This window comes from Somniosus microcephalus, chromosome 26 (assembly GCF_052327205.1).
Source record: "Somniosus microcephalus isolate GS21.2 chromosome 26, FLI_Smic_1.0, whole genome shotgun sequence".
NCBI lineage: Eukaryota > Metazoa > Chordata > Chondrichthyes > Squaliformes > Somniosidae > Somniosus > Somniosus microcephalus.
In genome coordinates, this window is record NC_141012.1 from 39,286,841 (window position 1) to 39,304,742 (window position 17,902).

Consider the following 17,902-nt stretch of genomic DNA (forward strand, 5'->3'; position numbering starts at 1 on the left):
GCCGACTGGCCTCCTTCAGTGTTGTATCATTCTATGATTCTATGAAGAGCTTGGTAATGCACTGGGTTAACGCACTGGCCTAGAAATTCATGTGGTTTACACGCCCGTTAGCGCCATGAAATGGTGAAAAAATGGCAGCCGGCGCTCTTCCGCCAGCTGGTGGCAGGTACCGCCGCGGCGCTATTTTTGGCAGGTCATCTGCGCGGCCGTTGCCCGCTATCGGCGAGAGTATTTTAATGAGGTGGAGCGTGACGTCAGTCAAGAGTGCAATGCCATGTTGATGCCAGCTCATCCATTTTGGAGTTCTCTGCTCACATTGCCGCCCGCGCTAAATCACGCCAGTATTTGCTGCCGCTAAAAGGTCTTTCATCAGTGTTAACAGCCATGAGGAGTCTGGCAGGACTTATGAGGATTGGCACCAGAACTTTAAACGCCTCCTTTGCCAAGGTTCTTGATTCAAACTTACATTTTTTGCCCATCAATGACGGTGGAGGGGGGGCATTGCATTTTCTGGCAGCTTTCTGGGAGGCCTACTGTGTTTGTGGATCAGTAAATCCATGGGTGAACTCCATTGCAACGATTGATGATGATCGCTGAAGGTCTCTTTTATCTGCATTCATGTCATAAACAAACAAAAAAAAATCGACAAACGTCGGGTGGCAGCTAATATTTTTGGCATCTGTACGGCAACTGTTCGGGTCGCTCCTTTCTTCCGAGCTCCCCTACACTGTGAGCAGGAGACGGAGGCTGACCTTTGGCCTCCTTCTGACATTAGCGCTGCAAAGAGTGCGTTGGACTAGAAAATCACCGCCGCGCTGATGATAATGAGCAGGCAGTACCGGCATTTTGGTACTGCCGTCGCTCTCTCGGCCGGCAGCCATTATCCTTGGCCGCCGCTGTTACCAGCAGGTTTCCGGCATTCTCCAATTTCTAGGCCACTGTTTTTTCATCCCTGGGTTGAAATCCAGCCCAGAAAGCTAGTACAGGAAACTTTGTGCTATCCGGCACCGACGGGACCGAGCTGTTGCCGTCCCATCAAAACTGCCGGACAAACCAGCGCTAATGTTGAAACATACAGAGATTTTGAGCTCCGTATCTGGCAACAAACCCTGTTGCTTAGCAACAGCTTCTAAACAGTCGGCCGTACCTTGCAAGCGTCTCTGTAGCTTAGCAACAGCTTCAGCGAGACCTTGCAGAGCCTGACTGGTGAAAAAAAAGCAACTAAAAGAAAAAAAACCTAACGAAACGGCTCCTGATTTTTGCCAGTGGCTCGAGCATTCCGGACAGTTAACCTCCAGATAAACCAAAGTTTCCTGTATGAAAGTCTTCTCTGCCTCTGCTGGTGGTAAAGGATCCATTTAAATGAGTGGGTTATGAACCCAGAACGCAAACTAAAATCTGCTCATCGTTTGTCCCTAAATTCAGTCTCGCTCACAAATGTCTGGTTTGGGGAATAGAAAATTCACACTGGTGGAACAGGGGGCACTCTAAGGTTATGGTTAAAATACTGTACATAGTTGGCGCAGAGCAGAGGGAAGTTTGCCTCGTGTCTGGCCGGTGACATACCTGACCTGGGAGAGCCTGATGCTGCCACAAGTGGATACATTTCCTTTTAGTTGCTAGTTTTAGCGGATAAAGTTGGCATGAGAATAAAGCAAATTTCTCCCATTAATATTAGCAAGTAGAGGAAAATGTACTCATTGCTGACAAAAGCAGAAAAGTGTTTTATTCCCTGACACGAAGAGGATAGATTTTATGAATTTAGTCCTTCCCCTCCCCCCACCCCACCAAAAGAAAAGTACACAGAACAGCTTTTAGAATTAATGGCGCATTGTCATGGAGTGTGCAACTCCAACAGGTCATGAACAAGGCTTCTCACTGTTACCTTTTCTCTTCATCAAACCCCGGTGCAATTAAGATGGGCCAGAAAGGTCCAGGTGCATTGGTTCAATCAGCCATGAGCAATCCTTTGATAACCAGTACGGTGGCATAGTGGTTAGCACTGTTGCCTCACAGCGCCAGAGACCCGGGTTCGAATCCGGCCTTGGGCGACTGTCTGTGTGGAGTTTGCACATTCTCCCTGTGTTTGCGTGGGTTTTCTCCGGGTTTCCTCCCACAGTCCAAAGATGTGTGGTTTAGGTTGATTGGCTATGATAAATTGACCCTTAGTGTTAGGGGGATTAAATACGTGGGGTTACAGGGATAGGGTGGGATATGTGTTGGTGTAGAGGTTACGGGGATCGGGTGGGATATGTGTCGGTGCAGGCTCGATGGGCCGAAATGGCCTCTATCTGCACTGTGGGGTTTCTGTGATATCAACCTGAAACTTTAACATCCCTAAATACCACGCTGCATTATAGCACTCACATGGATATTAAGTTAACAGGAAAATATAAAGTGAAGGCTTTTTGATCTAACATTTAAAAACAAAAGTACATAAAATAGCAGATGTGGAATCTTGAGGTCACACCTTTTATGTTTCGAGATTTCATGCCACTCGAACAATTCCTTTTATCTATTCACTAAGCAAGGACTCAAACCCAGTTGTCCATTGAGTATCATCTAGAATGTAGGGGTGAGGGGTGGCATGGTATTTGTCCTCCATGAGGAGAATTCTAGTAATAGGAGACTTGAACCTTCAGTGGCAGACTCAGTATTCCAACCCCTGAACGAGGCAAGCCCACGGTATTCCTGGGTGCTGGTGATGATCGATCAGCCAGACTCTTTCATTTATGGAACCTGAAGGATTAAACCAGTTGATGGGGATAGGGATTCTTCCCACTCAGCTCCACAAAACTCTGCAAGACAATGCCCTAAAAGATAGGGGGATCTTAGTTGGACAAGTAAGCACAAATTAGAAAGAAATTCTATCATGTAAAAACATAAAGCTGCAAACACAAATGTAGGTTAGTACCGTTTATTGCACCAGTGTGGCTTTTTTTTCCAATTCATCTTAGAAACATAGAAAAATAGGAGCAGGAGTAGGCCATTCGGCCCTTCGAGCCTGCTCCGCCATTCAATATGATCATGGCTGATCCTCTATCTCAAGACCATATTCCCGCTCTCTCCCCATGCCCCTTGATGCATTTTGTGTCTAGAAATCTATCTACTGCATCTCCTTCTTAAATATATTCAGTGACTTGGCCTCCACAGCCTTCTGTGGTAGAGAATTCCACAGGTTCACCACCCTCTGAGGGAAGAAATTTCTCCTCATCTCAGTCCTAAATGTCCTACCCCGTATCCTGAGACTGTGACCCCTCGTTCTAGACCCCCCAGCCAGGGGAAACATCCTCCCTGCATCCAGTCTGTCTAGCCCTGTCAGAATTTTATATGTTTCCATGAGATCCCCTCTCATTCTTCTAAACTCAGTGAGAATACTAATTTAGTTCCAAATTAGACCCAATTTTGCTTTGTGGGATGTCGCCTACTCGGAGCTGGGCTCAGCCTGGCCAAAATAATTTCGCCTGGACCCCATTCTGCCAGAAGGCAGACAAGACTTTCACTCCATCTGTCTGGATGGCTGAATTCAAAACCCATTCTCAGAGGTGAAAGGCCAAAGGTGAAAGGCCAGAGTCTAGCTCCCAGCTTCACCTAAAATGAAAGAATTTCATGATCCCACGCTAGCATATTAGTGAAAAGAATCCGGTTTGATAGAATTTTAGCAACACTCTTTAAATCTTGAGGATGGAGACAACACCTTAATGTTTCTTTGTGACCAAAATTAGCCAATGAACAGCTTGAGAGCTTTCAACTGTAAAGCAAAAATGCGACACAAACAGAAGGAAAGGCCAATAATGGCATAACACATACTATTGTCCCTTAAAGAAAAAGAAGACAGTCTCCCTTCCCCGACCTATTAGCCCTAGAAAGATTGGAGGCAGTGGGCAAGACTTACAGGCTATGGAGATGGTGAAGTACGAGACTGCAAAGACAAAGGCCCGTATTTTCCGATGCCTACGGGTGTGTACGAGCTGTGTACCCACCCGTAGGGACCTCACAAATACCGGTTTCACGCCTGCACAGCGCATGCGCTGAAAACCAGCACTTCCGATCTGTCAAGAATCTTCTTGACAGATCGGACGCCTGCCCTGGAGAAGGGCCTCTGCAGGCGGAGAGTTCCGCTTTCTGCAGAACCTCCGCCCGCTGAAAACCCTTAGAAATCTTACACCTGGTAAAAGCGTAAGGCCTGCTTTTACCAGCATAAGAGTTTTTTTTTAATTCACTCATTTATAATTTTTAAATACTTTTAAAAAAGGTAAGTTTATTTTTAGCCCCGTAAAAACCTTTAATTATTTTTTCAAAAAATTAAATTTTTGTTTAAAATATTTAATTTAATGTAATTTTAACTCATTTTAAAAATGTGATTTTAAAAAAAAATTTATTTAATGTTTTGATGTCTTTTTTTGAGGTCTATCTGTCAAAAGTATGAAGGGGGATTCTCTTCTCCCATTGGCTCGCCTGGCCCACGTGATCCATGGGATGCTCGCGAACCGCCTGCGCCCCTGGGATACGTGGGCCCTGCGCATTTCGTTGTGGAGAGGCCCAGGATCGGAAATGGCCGGACCTCGGGAGCCCTCAGGTAAGGGCATAGATTTTTTCCCGATAGGAGACATCCGCATGCAGGAAGCCTCCCATCGGAAATTACGGGCCAAAGAATGCACAGGAACCACACTAACGAATTTTAACCCTACCGACCGGGATGCAGATTTACATTTTGATGAGGTTGACTGGGTTTGCAGAGAATCAATGTGCAAGTCTGAGCCCCATGACCGTTCTTCCTTTCCGTACTTTTACCCAAAGCGGCATGTTACCATGGGAAGTTTACCTCCTTCTATAAAATAGCAAAGTCTTGGAGATGCTCTCCCCTTCAATACGGAACACAGTGCTGCAATGCTCCTTAAATTCTCCTATGGGTCAGTACGCTAATGATCTATTATAGTGAATCGTAAGAATCTGCAAATCATTTCAACCAATGTCCCATTGATTCTCTGCAAACCCAGTCAATCTCATCAAAATGTCCCAGATTCCTCCATCACCATCCCTGGGTATGTCCTGTCCCACCGGCAGGACAGACCCAGCAGAGGTGGTGGCACAATGGTATACAGTCGGGAAGGAGTGGCCCTGGGAGTCCGGACCCCATGAAGTCTCATGGCTTCAGTTCAAGCATGGGCAAGGAAACCTCCTGCTGATTACCACCTACTGCCCTCCCTCAGCTGATGAATCAGTACTCCTCCATGTTGAACACCACTTGGAAGAAGCACTGAGGGTAGCAAGGGCACAGAATGTACTCTGGGTGGGGGACTTCAATGTTCATCACCAAGAGTGGCTCGGCAGCACCACTACTGACCGAGCTGGCCAAGTCCTGAAGGACATAGCTGCCAGACTAGGACTGCGGCAGGTGGTGAGAGAACCAACACGAGGGGAAAAACCTATAATCCTCACCAATCTACCTGTCGCAGATGCATCTGTCCATGATTGCATTGGTAGCAGTGACCACTGCACAGTCCTTGTGGAAACTAAATCCCGTCTTCACACTGAGGACACCCTCCGTCGTGTTGTGTGGCACTACCATAGCACTAAATGGGATAGATTCAGAACAAATCTAGCAGCTCAAAACTGGGCATCCATGAGGCGCTGTGGGCCATCAGCAGCAGCAGAATTGTATTCCACCACAATCTGTAACCTCATGGCCTGGCATATGACTAACCCTACCATTACCATCAGGCCAGGGGACCAACCCTGGTTCAATGAGGAGTGCAGAAGAGCATGCCAGGAGCAGCACCAGGCATACCTAAAAATGAGGTGCCAACCTGGGGAAGCTGCAACACAGGACTACATGCATGCTAAACAGTGGAAGCAGCATGCTATAGACAGAGCTAAGCGATCCCACAATCAATAGATCAGATCAAAGCTCTGCAGTCCGGCCACATCCAGTCGTGAATGGTGGTGGATCATTAAACAACTAACGGGAGGAGGAGGCTCCATGAATATCCCCATCCTCAATGATGGTGGAGCCCAGCATGCGAATGTAAAAGACAAGGCTGAAGCGTTTGCAACCATCTTCAGCCAGAAGTGCTGAGTGGATGATCCATATTGGCCTCCTCCTGAGGTCCCCATCATCACAGAAGCCAGTCTTCAGCCAATTCAATTCACTCCACATGATATCAAGAAACGGCTGAGCGCACTGGATACAGCAAAGGCTATGGGCCCTGACAACATCCCGGCTATCATGCTGAAGACTTTCACTCCAGAACTAGCCGTGCCTCTAGCCAAGCTGTTCCAGTACAGCTACAACACTGGCATCTATACGACAATGTGGAAAACTGCCCAGGTATGTCCTGTCCACAAAGCAGGCCAAATCCAATCTGACCAATTACCGCCCCATCAGTCTACTCTCAATCATCAGCAAAGTTTTGGAAGGTCTCATCGACAGTGCTATCAAGCGGCACTTACTCACCAATAACCTGCTCACCGATGCTCAGTTTGGGTTCTGCCAAGACCAGTCGGCTCCTGATCTCATTACAGCCTTGGTCCAAACATAGACAAAAGAGCTGAATTCCAGAGGTGAGGTGAGAGTGACTGCCCTTGACATCAAGGTAGAATTTGACCAAGTTTGGCATCAAGGAACCCTAGTAAAACTGAAGTCAATGGGAATCAGGGGGAAAACTCTCCATTGGCTGGAGTCATACCAGCACAAAGGAAGATGGTTGTGGTGGTTGAAGGTCAATTTTCTCAGCTGAGGACATCGCTGCAGGAGTTCCTCAGGGCAGTGTCCTAGGCCCAACCATCTTCAGCTGCTTCATCAATGACCTTCCCTCCATCATAAGGTCAGAAGTGGGGATGTTTGCTGATGATTGCACAGTGTTCAGTACCATTTGCAACTCCTCAGATAATGAAGCAGTCCATGCCCACTTGCAGCAAAACCTGGACGACATTCAGGCTTGGGCTGATAAGTGGCAGGTAACAGTCGTGCCACACAAGTGCCAGGCAATGACTATCTCCAACAAGCGAGAGTCTAACCATCGCCCCTTGACATCAACGGCATTTCCATTGCTGAATCCCCCACTATCAACATCCTGGGGGTCACCATTGACCAGAAACTTAACTGGACCAACCACATATATACTGTGGCTACAAGAGCAGGTCAGAGGCTGGATATTCTGTGGCAAGTGTCTCACCTCCTGACTCCCCAAAGCCTTTCCACCATCTACAAGGCACAAATCAGGAGTGTGATGGAATGCTCTCCACTTGCCTGGATGAGTACAGCTCCAACAACACTTAAGAAGCTCGACATACACCACCTTAAACTTTCACTCCCTGCACCACCGGCGTACCGTGGCTACAGTGTGTACATCTACAAGTTGCACTGCAGCAACTCACCAAGGTTTCTTTGGCAGTACCTCCCAAACCTGTGACCTCTTCCACCTAGAAGGACAAGGGCAGCAGACGCATGGGAACACCATCACCTGCAAGTTCCCCTTCAAGTTACACACCATCCTGACTTGGAAATATATCACCATTCTTTCATCGTTGCTGGGTCAAATTCCTGGAACTAACCACTGTAGGAGTACCTTCACCACACGGACTGCAATGGTTCAAGAAGGCAGCTCACCAGCACCTTCTCAAGGGCAATTAGGGATGGGCAATAAATGGCTGGCCTTGCCAGTGACGCCCACATCCCAGGAAGGAATAAGAAAACATTTTGCAGAAGTGTAACTGCTGAGGGTGTTAAAAAAGGGTTTTGCATGTTACCATTTTGTGACTTTTATCCCAATTTATAACACGGAAACCGCTCTAATGTCAAGAGGTGATTTTGCACGCTCCAACTGAAGTCAAGGTGCTACTGGCGCAGATGTAAATGGCTGGCGCAGGACTGCAGGTCGCGGGTGCCATTTTGTTCTGGCGGTGGCTAGGCTGAGCAGTCCATCTACCCGTGAGGACCACCAATGCACTTTCCACATTGCAGGCTTTTACAGACCATCCCTTGGGGCAGATCCTGTGGCCAGAAACAAAAGTCACAAATAAGACTCTTGAGTATGTGCACACAAGTTGCTTTGATGTTGCTTCCAATGGTCTGTTTAAGTTGTGGGTGGATTCAGAGCACCTCGCAGGCTCAGAACATTGCAGAGCTGTGTCTGCTGGATGTGGTGCTGTAATATAAGAGGGCCTTTCAATGTGGTGTTGAAAGTTGCCGTTGCAAATTGATCAATCTTCAACGAGAACAGCTTCTGACAGAAACGTCAGTTTGTGGAGAGACTGGAGAAACTGGGATTGTCCTTAGAGCAGAGAAGGTTAAGGAGAGATTTAATAGAGGTGTTCAAAAATTATGAGGGGTTTTGATAGTGTAAATAGGGAGAAGCTATTTCCACTGGCAAGACAGTCAGTAACCAGAAGACACAGATTTAAGGTAATTGGCCAAAGAACCAGAGGGGATATTGTTTTACCCAGCGAGTTGTTGTGCGCTGCCTGAAAGGAAGGTGGAAGCAGATTCAACAGTAACTTTCAAAAGGGATATGGATAAATAATTGAAGGGGATAAATGTTTCAGGGCTGTGAGGAAAGAGCAGGGGAGCGGGACTAATTGGATCACTCTTTCAAAGAGCCGACACAGATACAATGGGCTGAATGGCCTCCTTCTGTGCTGTATGATTCTATGATTCAGTTAAATGTCCTGTTCAGGAGGAAGTGATTAAAACAGGACATTGTTCCAATGGAAGTACTGATTTGGGAATTTACACAGTGGTATAGAACCCGAGCACAACAGGACCCTCTTCCAGCACACGAGTATACCCCCATCCTCTAAGAAAGAAAGACTTGCATTTATACAGCGCCTTTCATGACCTCAGGATGTCCCAAAGCGCTTCACAGCAAATAAAGTACTTTTTGATGCGTCAGCACTGTTGTAAGGTTTTGCTTTTAGGAGCCTTCTAGTTTACCCATGAGAATTCAGCTGGAGATTAATGAAACTAGCCAATTCTACATCACGCATGGAATAAAAGCACTTCAGTTTTTCATACTCACTGTGGGCTAGGAAAGAAAAGGCCTGTGGCTTGGGAGTAATCCGTTGCCATGTGTAGGTGGGGACTGGTCTGCCATTTGCTGAGCGACAGGTTAGGGTCACATTGTTGCCAACATGTCGGCTTCCATTAATGCTACACTTCGGAGTGGAGGGTGGAACTGAATAAGACACGTGAAGGGAAAATGAATACAAATTAGGTGAGATGGCTGTTCAAAAGCTAGAATATAATCTTCATAATACTTCTTTAAAGGACTAATTTGTTTACAATAAAAGCTGTATAATGATTTCCAAAATATTGCTATTGCTACAGTACTCAGGGTGGACTCTCCGATCTCTCATAGGAATTGATAAACAAAAAAAGGCCAAAGTCCCTGTCATTCGTCTTCTACCATCCTGGTAGTGGCATAATACAGCAATAATGGAGTTGTTGACTAATCATAGCAACCAATCTCTGTCAATTAGTCTACAACAGACCCAGACATGAGGCGAGGAATACCCCGATGGTGGAGAGCTTTGGGAACCATAGGCCCAAAGTCAACTGTTCCTCCCAAGCATGCTGCACTTACCACACGTGATGTCTCAAATTACTCATATATTTATTTTCAGAAATAAATCTATCTAATTTGCATTTGAATTCATCATTACTAACTGCTTCCACCGGACATTTTCGACCATAGTGTTGCTTAATGTGGGACTCCATGTATGACGGTCTATAGAAGACACTCTACCAAAGGGAGGCAAGTGTCACTTCTTGTTAACTTCTAAATGTTGTCCTAATTTGCTCTCTCCTGTCATCACCCATTCTCAAGCTGAGAGAAGAGGACAGTCTGCACTATGTTCTGTAGGATTGTCTGCCATCGAGGGAGGGGAGCTTGAGGAAAGGAGAGGACAACATGTAGCTAATGGGAGCATTCAGCTTCCCTGTGGCACTGCAAAAATAGTAACCTAGCCGAGGACGGCAGAGGCTGATTCGAGAGTGGCAAGCAGTCAGGGTGCTTCAACCCGCGGTCCTCCGACCATGAGTGGATGAACTGCTTCAGGATGCAGCATTTAATGGTAATCGAGCCCACTGACGAGTAAATCATGTTCATTTTAAAGAGGCTACTTGTGGAAACCACATCTGTCACTCTTTCTAACGTCAGAAATGTTAATAACTGAAATGTGAATTGGAAGCAAAAAGGTTTAGGTTTGACAAGAGTGGAACTAGCACATTACTGTGCAATGGCCTTCTGTACAGTTCTTGAGCCCAACATCACAGAGCTCATTTCACTCATTATCCTTAGAAACAGCAAATTATTTTACCTAGACTGAATTCAAATCCAGGATTCAGAGAAGAAAGTAGGGCTCTCAACGATGGTTCTGATCAAGCCCAGAATTCCAATATGTGGAATCAGTTATTATACGAGTCTAATCTAAGCAAATAAAACCGTTTCATAGACGCTATTGACGTCTTCAGTTCCCCAATTTCTCCCCTGATCTCCTAAAGATGCTGAGCCTGAAATTCTGGGGTGGGGGGGGGGGGGGGGGGGGGCTGGTGAGCAGAAATCTGGGATGGAACTCAGATCTGCCGGGTGGCAACCTCATTTTCCCACCATCAGAAATTCCGATGGGGTTGGGGGAGGCGGGGGGGGGTGGGGGTGGGGAGTCTTCCTACGACCCAGTAGCAATTTGAAAGCACATCTGCAGGCATTCCTGGACTATCCCATGAATCCCACCCACCATGTCACTCTTAGACCCAGCAGCTCCCACCCTCACTGAAAGCAGGTGCGGGTTTTGTACTGGGTCCTCCATTGGCCCGAAACATGTTCATGGGGCCTACATTATAGGCGTCCCAGGCGGTTGCCTAAAACAGGCGTTAGGCGTTAACCTATTAACTCCTTTTCAAAATTAGTTCCCGGTGACCGATGGCAGGCCTCCTCAGGGGTAGGGATGCGGACCTTTGACACCTTCAGTATGGAGTCTGGCCTGCTGCCTTCAGGGCAGCTCAAGAGAAGGGCAGGAAGCTTAAAATAATAATGTAAAAGTCCGGGCCCAGGAGTGTAAATCAATCATCCTGCGCTCGATTGGGAGGAGCATTTAAATTTTAAAAACCCCAATAGCAACACAGTATGCCAGGAACGTACTGGAGTTCCTAGCATTGCTATAGTGACGGAAAATGCATTGCGGGAGAAATTCAACTCATGATTGCCAGCTCTATCCTGAAAAAATGGGCAGCCAGCAGTTGAAACTCAGGGTAGTGGGAGCACATCAGGTGCCCCTTAGAAGCCCAGGACCCACCTGATGGTGTATTCAGGCAGGCCTGTAAATGGGCGAGCAGCGCGTCCACCTCAAACAACCATAAGGCTGCTTAAATATGTTTCGCAAGCTCTTACGCAGACTATAGGACTAAAGGAACTGCCGGAGGCCACTCCAAAAACGGCCCAGGAAAATGTGAGCACATTTAGAACAAACTTTTATCCACACAAAGGGTCAGACATATTTACTGATGGGGCTTAATGAGGTCCTTGGCCCTGCAATTGGTGCTTAATCATCAACATCAAAGTTCTAAATAATTCACTAATCCTGATCACTGGGCTTTTAATACATACTCAGCACGGACAGGTTGGTTCCTCCGACGATCATTAACTCGGGATCCGAAGTGACTACTGTGCAAGTGTAGTGACCTGAATCAGCCAAATTGGTGCTGTTGATATATATGGAGACATCACTGCTCGGCATCGAATGCATGAAACCAATACGGTTTTTGTACAGACCTCCTGTAACAACTTTCTTGTTGGCATACATCAGTATCTTGGGGAGAAAAAGCAAAATTCATCTTTGAAAAGGAAAGTTAGCAGCATGGCATAGACTAGATATAATACACTCAAACCAAGTCAATACATTCCTTAACCCTGATATTAAATGAATGAGAACTTGATGTTAATCTGGGATTGATCATTGTTTCTTTGGGCTACTGATGAAGAATTGGTGCTGATTTCCAAATATTTAGCCCGGCTACTTAAGAAAAAGTTTGAGGAGCCAATTCTCCTGATCTTTGGCACCAGGAATGCCCAATCTCCAGGTGCAAAGGTCAGGGAAAAGTGGGCACAGATCCAGTTCACCGGGTCTCTGCACTCTTTATGCAGCCCCTGAATTCTGTGGGCTTCACCCCAGGGTAGAGCAATGCTGCACCTGTAATCGGCTCAGCCCCAGCAAATCAGGCAGGAGGGTGTGAACGCAGCCTCCAGCCTCACATTCCCGTCATTGTGACACAACGGATCACAAAGAGGCTGGTGGTGGGCATGCACAGGGAGAACCCCCGCCCCCAGACTGGACATTCTGAGAGGGCCGAGCAGCCAGAAATCCTCGAGGCTGGCAGCCAGCAGCTATGGTCCTTCATCCTGCCCAGTTTTTCTATGTTAGATCCAGTAGGGACGGGGCTACATTGCATGTGACCCAAGACTTTATTTTTTTTATTCGTTCATGGGATGTGGGCAGCATTTATTGCCCATCCCTAGCTGCCCTTGCAAAGGTAGTGGTGAACTGCCTTCTTGAACCGCTGCAGTCCGTGTGGTGAAGGTACTCCCACAGTGCTGTTAGGGAGGGAGTTCCAGGACTTTGACCCAGTGATGATGAAGGAACGGCGATATACTTATGATTTTGCCAACTATCAGTTGATGAATAAGTTTTCTTCTTTGTACACAAGATGGTTGTGGAATTGCACATGCTAATGACATGAGATTAAAAAATTCTGGTTCACCTGGGCCTAGAAAGGTACAGCACACTTCAGCTGCTCTGGTCCTGTCCAGTGCCACAACAGAAGCAAGCTAGAAAAATTGCCTCCCAAGTCTATTGATCAGTTGGTTGTTTCTCTTGGGGCCATCTTGATTATATTTTAAAATAGTTTTCTCTTTTGTTATTTTAATAATATTTTTATTTTGAATGTTTTCATTCAATTTTCCTTCAATCAATATTTGCTAATCTTGAACATAATCAACATCTTAATACAGTCTGCTCCTCTTAACTTGAAATTACTTCATTTGAATTATCTGTTAATTGGCATTTTTTAAAGAATAAATCATCACCTGTGTTGTTTTATTTAAATGATATATTTTGAGTTAATGATGAAGAGTTTTTTTTCCTGTAATAAATGATTTCAAATTAACAGGGGTAGGCTGTATATATTTTGTCCAGCTATATTGTAAACTGCAATGTCAATATATTCCATTCAATTTTCTTATGTCAACTGTCACAATGTAGTTGCAAGCTCTAGCCACTAGATGGCACTGTAGAAATAGTTCCTGAAATCTCTTGTGCAATTCCATGACCATCTTGTGTACATAAAAAAACATATTTATCAACTGGTGGTGGGTATATATACAGACATATGGGCATAAACACATATATACATTATTGGGCTGTAATTTGTGGCCCCTACAGATGCATACGCGCCTGTAAGGGCCACGCAAGTTCCGTGTTTAGGCATGCGAAGCGCATGCGCGGAAAACCAGAACTTGCGATCTGTCAAGATTATCCGCATTCCCGGGAAAAGGGCATCCGCGGGCAGAGAGTTGGGCTGCCCCGCGAATGGCCGCGTAAGGCCTGCTTTTACCAGTGTAAGAGTTTTAAAAAAGATAAAAATAAAATTTTATCAATAATTTATACGTTAAAAAACCTGTGCAATAGGGTAAGTTTATTTTTTGCCCCTTTAAAACATGTAAAGTTATTTTTCAAAAAATTTATTTTTTGTTTTAAATATTTAATTAAATGCCATTTTAATTAACTTTAAATGTGATTTTTTTTTTACATTTATTTCAAGTGTAGATGTATTTTTGGGGGTGTTCCCATTCATACTTATGGGGATTCCGTACATACGGAATCCCGATAAGTATGAATGGGCATTCCCTTCTTTCATTGGTTGGGTCGGCCCACATGATCCCTGGGGCGCTTGCGAACCTCCTGCGCCCCTGGAGTACGTGGGCCTCAACTCGCAGGTACCCGAAGAGGCCCAGGACCACGAATCTCCGTACCACCAGGTATGTGGGCATTTTATTTCCAGATCGGTGGCATTTCCCCGCGGGAAGCCTCCAACATTGAAATGTATAAAATTCTGATAGGGCTAGGCAGACTGGATGCAGGGAGGATGTTTCCCCTGGCTGGGGGGTCTAGAACGAGGGGTCACAGTCTCAGGATACGGGGTGGGACATTTAGGACTGAGATGAGGAGAAATTTCTTCACTCAGAAGGTGGTGAACCTGTGGAATTCTCTACCACAAAAGGCTGTGGAGGCCAAGTCACTGAATATATTTAAGAAGGAGATAGATAGATTTCTAGACACAAAAGGCATCAAGGGGTATGGGGAGAGAGCGGGAATATGGTCTTGAGATAGAGGATCACATTGAATGGAGGAGCAGGCTCGAAGGGCCGAATGGCCTACTCCTGCGCCTATTTTTCTATATTCTATGTTTCTATGTAACATCAAATTCAGGGCCATTATATACAAGGGGCTAATGGAGTTGGGCCACTTATATATTTATAACTACATATATATGTATATATAAAACTATTTTTAAAAGTCTTGCAAATATCATGCACCATCAGGCATTTCTTTTAACACTTTTGTGTAACAATTCCTGTAAGACTTGTTTGTCACTCTTCGGGATGTGCCGAGTGGATAGCCCTGGTACAGTAGGAAAAGTGGATGAAGGCTCATCCAAACTGCTGTTAATGGACAGATAGGGTTTGGGTTAGAGACGTCACTGTCAGAGACATAAAAGCAGCCAGGGAAATCTGTGGCACGAGAAGACTGCTGGGGAGGGAGTTGAATCAGAGTGAATGATAGGCTCAACCTTAGTTTGCCCATCCTCTATCCCATCATACCATTTAGATCTCTCCCTCCAAACTCCCACTCCACGGGCAAATTTTTAAACTAAATCCAATTGGTGCATTCACTTCATGGCAGAAGTCTCGTGACGTGCCAAGGCGAATCACTGCCGAAAGTCTGAATGCCCGCAGCACTACCATCGGCGGAACAGGATTGGACTGAGGCTGGTCAGAATTGTCACTTATGAGATGTGCACACAGAGAGATGTCATGCAGCAGGAGTCACTGTAAAACGCCTTTATTTGGGGACAGCACAGGGAATAAATAAGATGAATCACGACAAATGTTGGAAGGCCCATAATTCTGGAGGGCTAATTGTAAAATATTTAAACAGTGTTGGTCGCCCCTTTAATGAAAAATGCAGCTGGCTGTAACAGAGTGCTTTTTTATTGCGTAATCAGGGGTTAAGATGCAAAGCCACAGATGCCCGACAGCTGGTGAATCCTGCACCTCTTCTGATTGAATTATCAAACTTTGGACAAGTTTATCAGAAACGCATTCTGCTCAGCTCTGAGAACAAAAGTAGAGAAGTTATGCTGAAACTTTATAAAGCGTTGGTTAGGCCACAACTGGAATATTGCGTCCAGTTCTGGTCATCACGCTTTAGGAAGGGTGTGAAGGCCCTCGAGAGGGTGCAGAGGAGATTTGCCAGAATGGTTCCAGGGATGGGGGATCTTAGCTACAAGGACAGGTTGGAGAAGCTGGATTTGTTTTCATTAGAGCAAAGGAGGTTGAGGGGTGATTTGATAGAGGTGTACAAGATTATGACGTGTTTGGATAGGCTAGACGGGGAAAGGCTGTTCCCACTAGTTGATGATACAAGGACTAGGGGACACAGATTTAAGGTTTTGGGCAGGAGGTACAGGGGGGATGTGAGGGAAAAACTTTTTTACGCAGCGAGTGGTGATGACCCGGAACTCGCTGCTGACGGAAGTGGTGGAAGCGGAGACACTCAATGTTTTCAAGGGGAGACTGGATAGGCACTTGAGGGAAATAAACTTGCAGGGCTACGGCGATAGAGCGGGGGAATGGGACTGACTGGATTGCTCTACAGAGAGCCTGCACGGACTCGATGGGCCGAATGGCCTCCTTCTGTGCCGTTTGACTCTATGACTCTTTCTGAATGGCAGATGGCAGATTTTGACCGTAGCTAATCAAATACAGGAAACTCTTTTTTAACCGGCACCTAAATAACCGGAAATCTCTGTTAACCGGCAAAATGCAGGAGTAGGTTCAGGTAAGTTTTACTTCATATTAGTGGCAGTTCCTGGATCTGTGGCTGTGTAACTGGGGTTCGTGCACTTGTTGCTAAGCAACAGGGATGCTTGGTCTGTGGCCGGAGTTCCTGCACATGTTGCTAAGCAACAGGGAAGTCTGGATTTGTTGCTGTGTATGGAGCTCTCGTACCTTTTAACTATATCTCTCTGTAATCTGGACTTTTTGATAAACTCGCACCACGCCGGTCCCGTTGATGCCGGATAATAAAGAGTTTCCTGTAGAAAAGATTACTGCAGGGTTCCTCAATCAAAGATGCCTATCTCAGGGACACAACAGCAGCAAAGGCAAAGCCAACATAGTAATATCCACAACAGAATCTCCTTGTACTGCACATGCAGTTTTGTAAAACATCACCAGTGGAACTCCTGAGGCTTTGCTCACGATAAGTCAGATGTTACACCTAGCGATATTTTAATAAAAAGGAGTATTGTGTCTCTTAAAGAAGTTATAAATAGGTCAATTGCTGGTGAGACAAGCTTGTAAATTGACAAGTGCTTGTAAATTTCTGTTTCCAGATCTGAAGAAAACAGTATAGAGAGACTCATTTTCTTTCTCTTTTTATATGTGTGGCTTTTTGAAGTTTGACATCTGAAGTGTAATGGAAAACCACTACACAAGACATATATGTGGGATGTGACATGTGGTGTTCCCCAGTGGATTGGTTCCGGCGCCGCAACTTTTCACCATATTTATTAATGACTTGGATGAAGGAAGAGAGAGTTGTATATCCAGGTTTGTGGATAATACTAAGTTAGGAGGGACAGGAAGTAGTTCAGCTGGGAGCAGGAAGTTGCAAAGGGGCAAAGACAGATTAAGTGAGTGGGCAAAACTACAGCAGATGGAGGTCAATGTGGGCAGCTGTGAGGTCATCCACTTTGAGCTCAAGAAAGTTAAATCCGAGTATTTTCTAAATAGTGAGAAACTAGGGACTGCAGAAGAGCAAAGAGGTTTGGGAGTCTAAATACACAAATAATTAAAAGCCAATAGATGCAAAAAGCAATCAAAAGGGCTAATGGAATGTTGAGCTTTCTCTCGAGGGGGCTGGATTACAATGTGGAGGAAGTTATGCTTCAGTTGTATAGAGCCTGGGTCATGAGCACTGCGTTCAGCTTTGTGCATCTCACCTCAGGAAGGATATACCTCTCTCCCACATGGCAGCTGTCTCCCATTCTGCCAGAACATTTCACACCTAATCTAGAGCCGTCTTTTGTCTCCACTAGTCCTATCACCATCTCGTCTCGTTTTGAATACCTCTTAATGTCTCTTCACTTCTTTTGTTCCCTCCCAGCCTGGCCTTTCGATCTATTTCATTTCCTTTCCAGTATTGAAAAAGGGTTTCGACCTGAAACGTCGACTCTATTTTCTCTCCACGGATGTTGCCTGGCCTGCTGAGTTTTTCCAGCATTTTCTGTTGTTATTAAGGATATATCGGCCTTGGAGGGGGAGCAGCGCAGATTCACCAGAATGATACCGGGGCTTAGAGGGTTCAATTATGAGGACAGGTTGCACAGACTTGGCTTGTATTCCCTTGAGTTTAAGAAATTGAGGGATGATCTGATTGAGATGTTAAAAGGATTTGATCAGGTAGATACGCAGAAACTATTTTCTCTGGTGGGGGAAATCAAGATTAGGGGGACGTAATCTTAAAATTAGAGTTAGACCATTCAGAAGTGAAATCGGGAAGCATGTTTTCACAAAAAGGGTAGTAGTTCAAGAAATTGCAGCTAGCATAGAAATAGTTATTT

The 17,902-nt window shown here is 45.5% G+C and overlaps 1 protein-coding gene across 1 annotated transcript in view; it reads right to left on the bottom strand.

The window, feature by feature from the left end:
* esama (endothelial cell adhesion molecule a) overlaps positions 1-17,902 on the bottom strand; it is a 148,878-nt gene that overhangs the window by 28,636 nt on the left and 102,340 nt on the right. Inside the window, exons 3-4 of the mRNA XM_085968066.1 lie at positions 11,607-11,808; positions 9,021-9,176 (exon numbers count right to left, since the gene is read on the bottom strand). Of these exons, the coding sequence (XP_085824192.1) occupies positions 9,021-9,176; positions 11,607-11,808 (358 nt within the window). The remainder of the gene's footprint in view (positions 1-9,020; positions 9,177-11,606; positions 11,809-17,902) is intronic.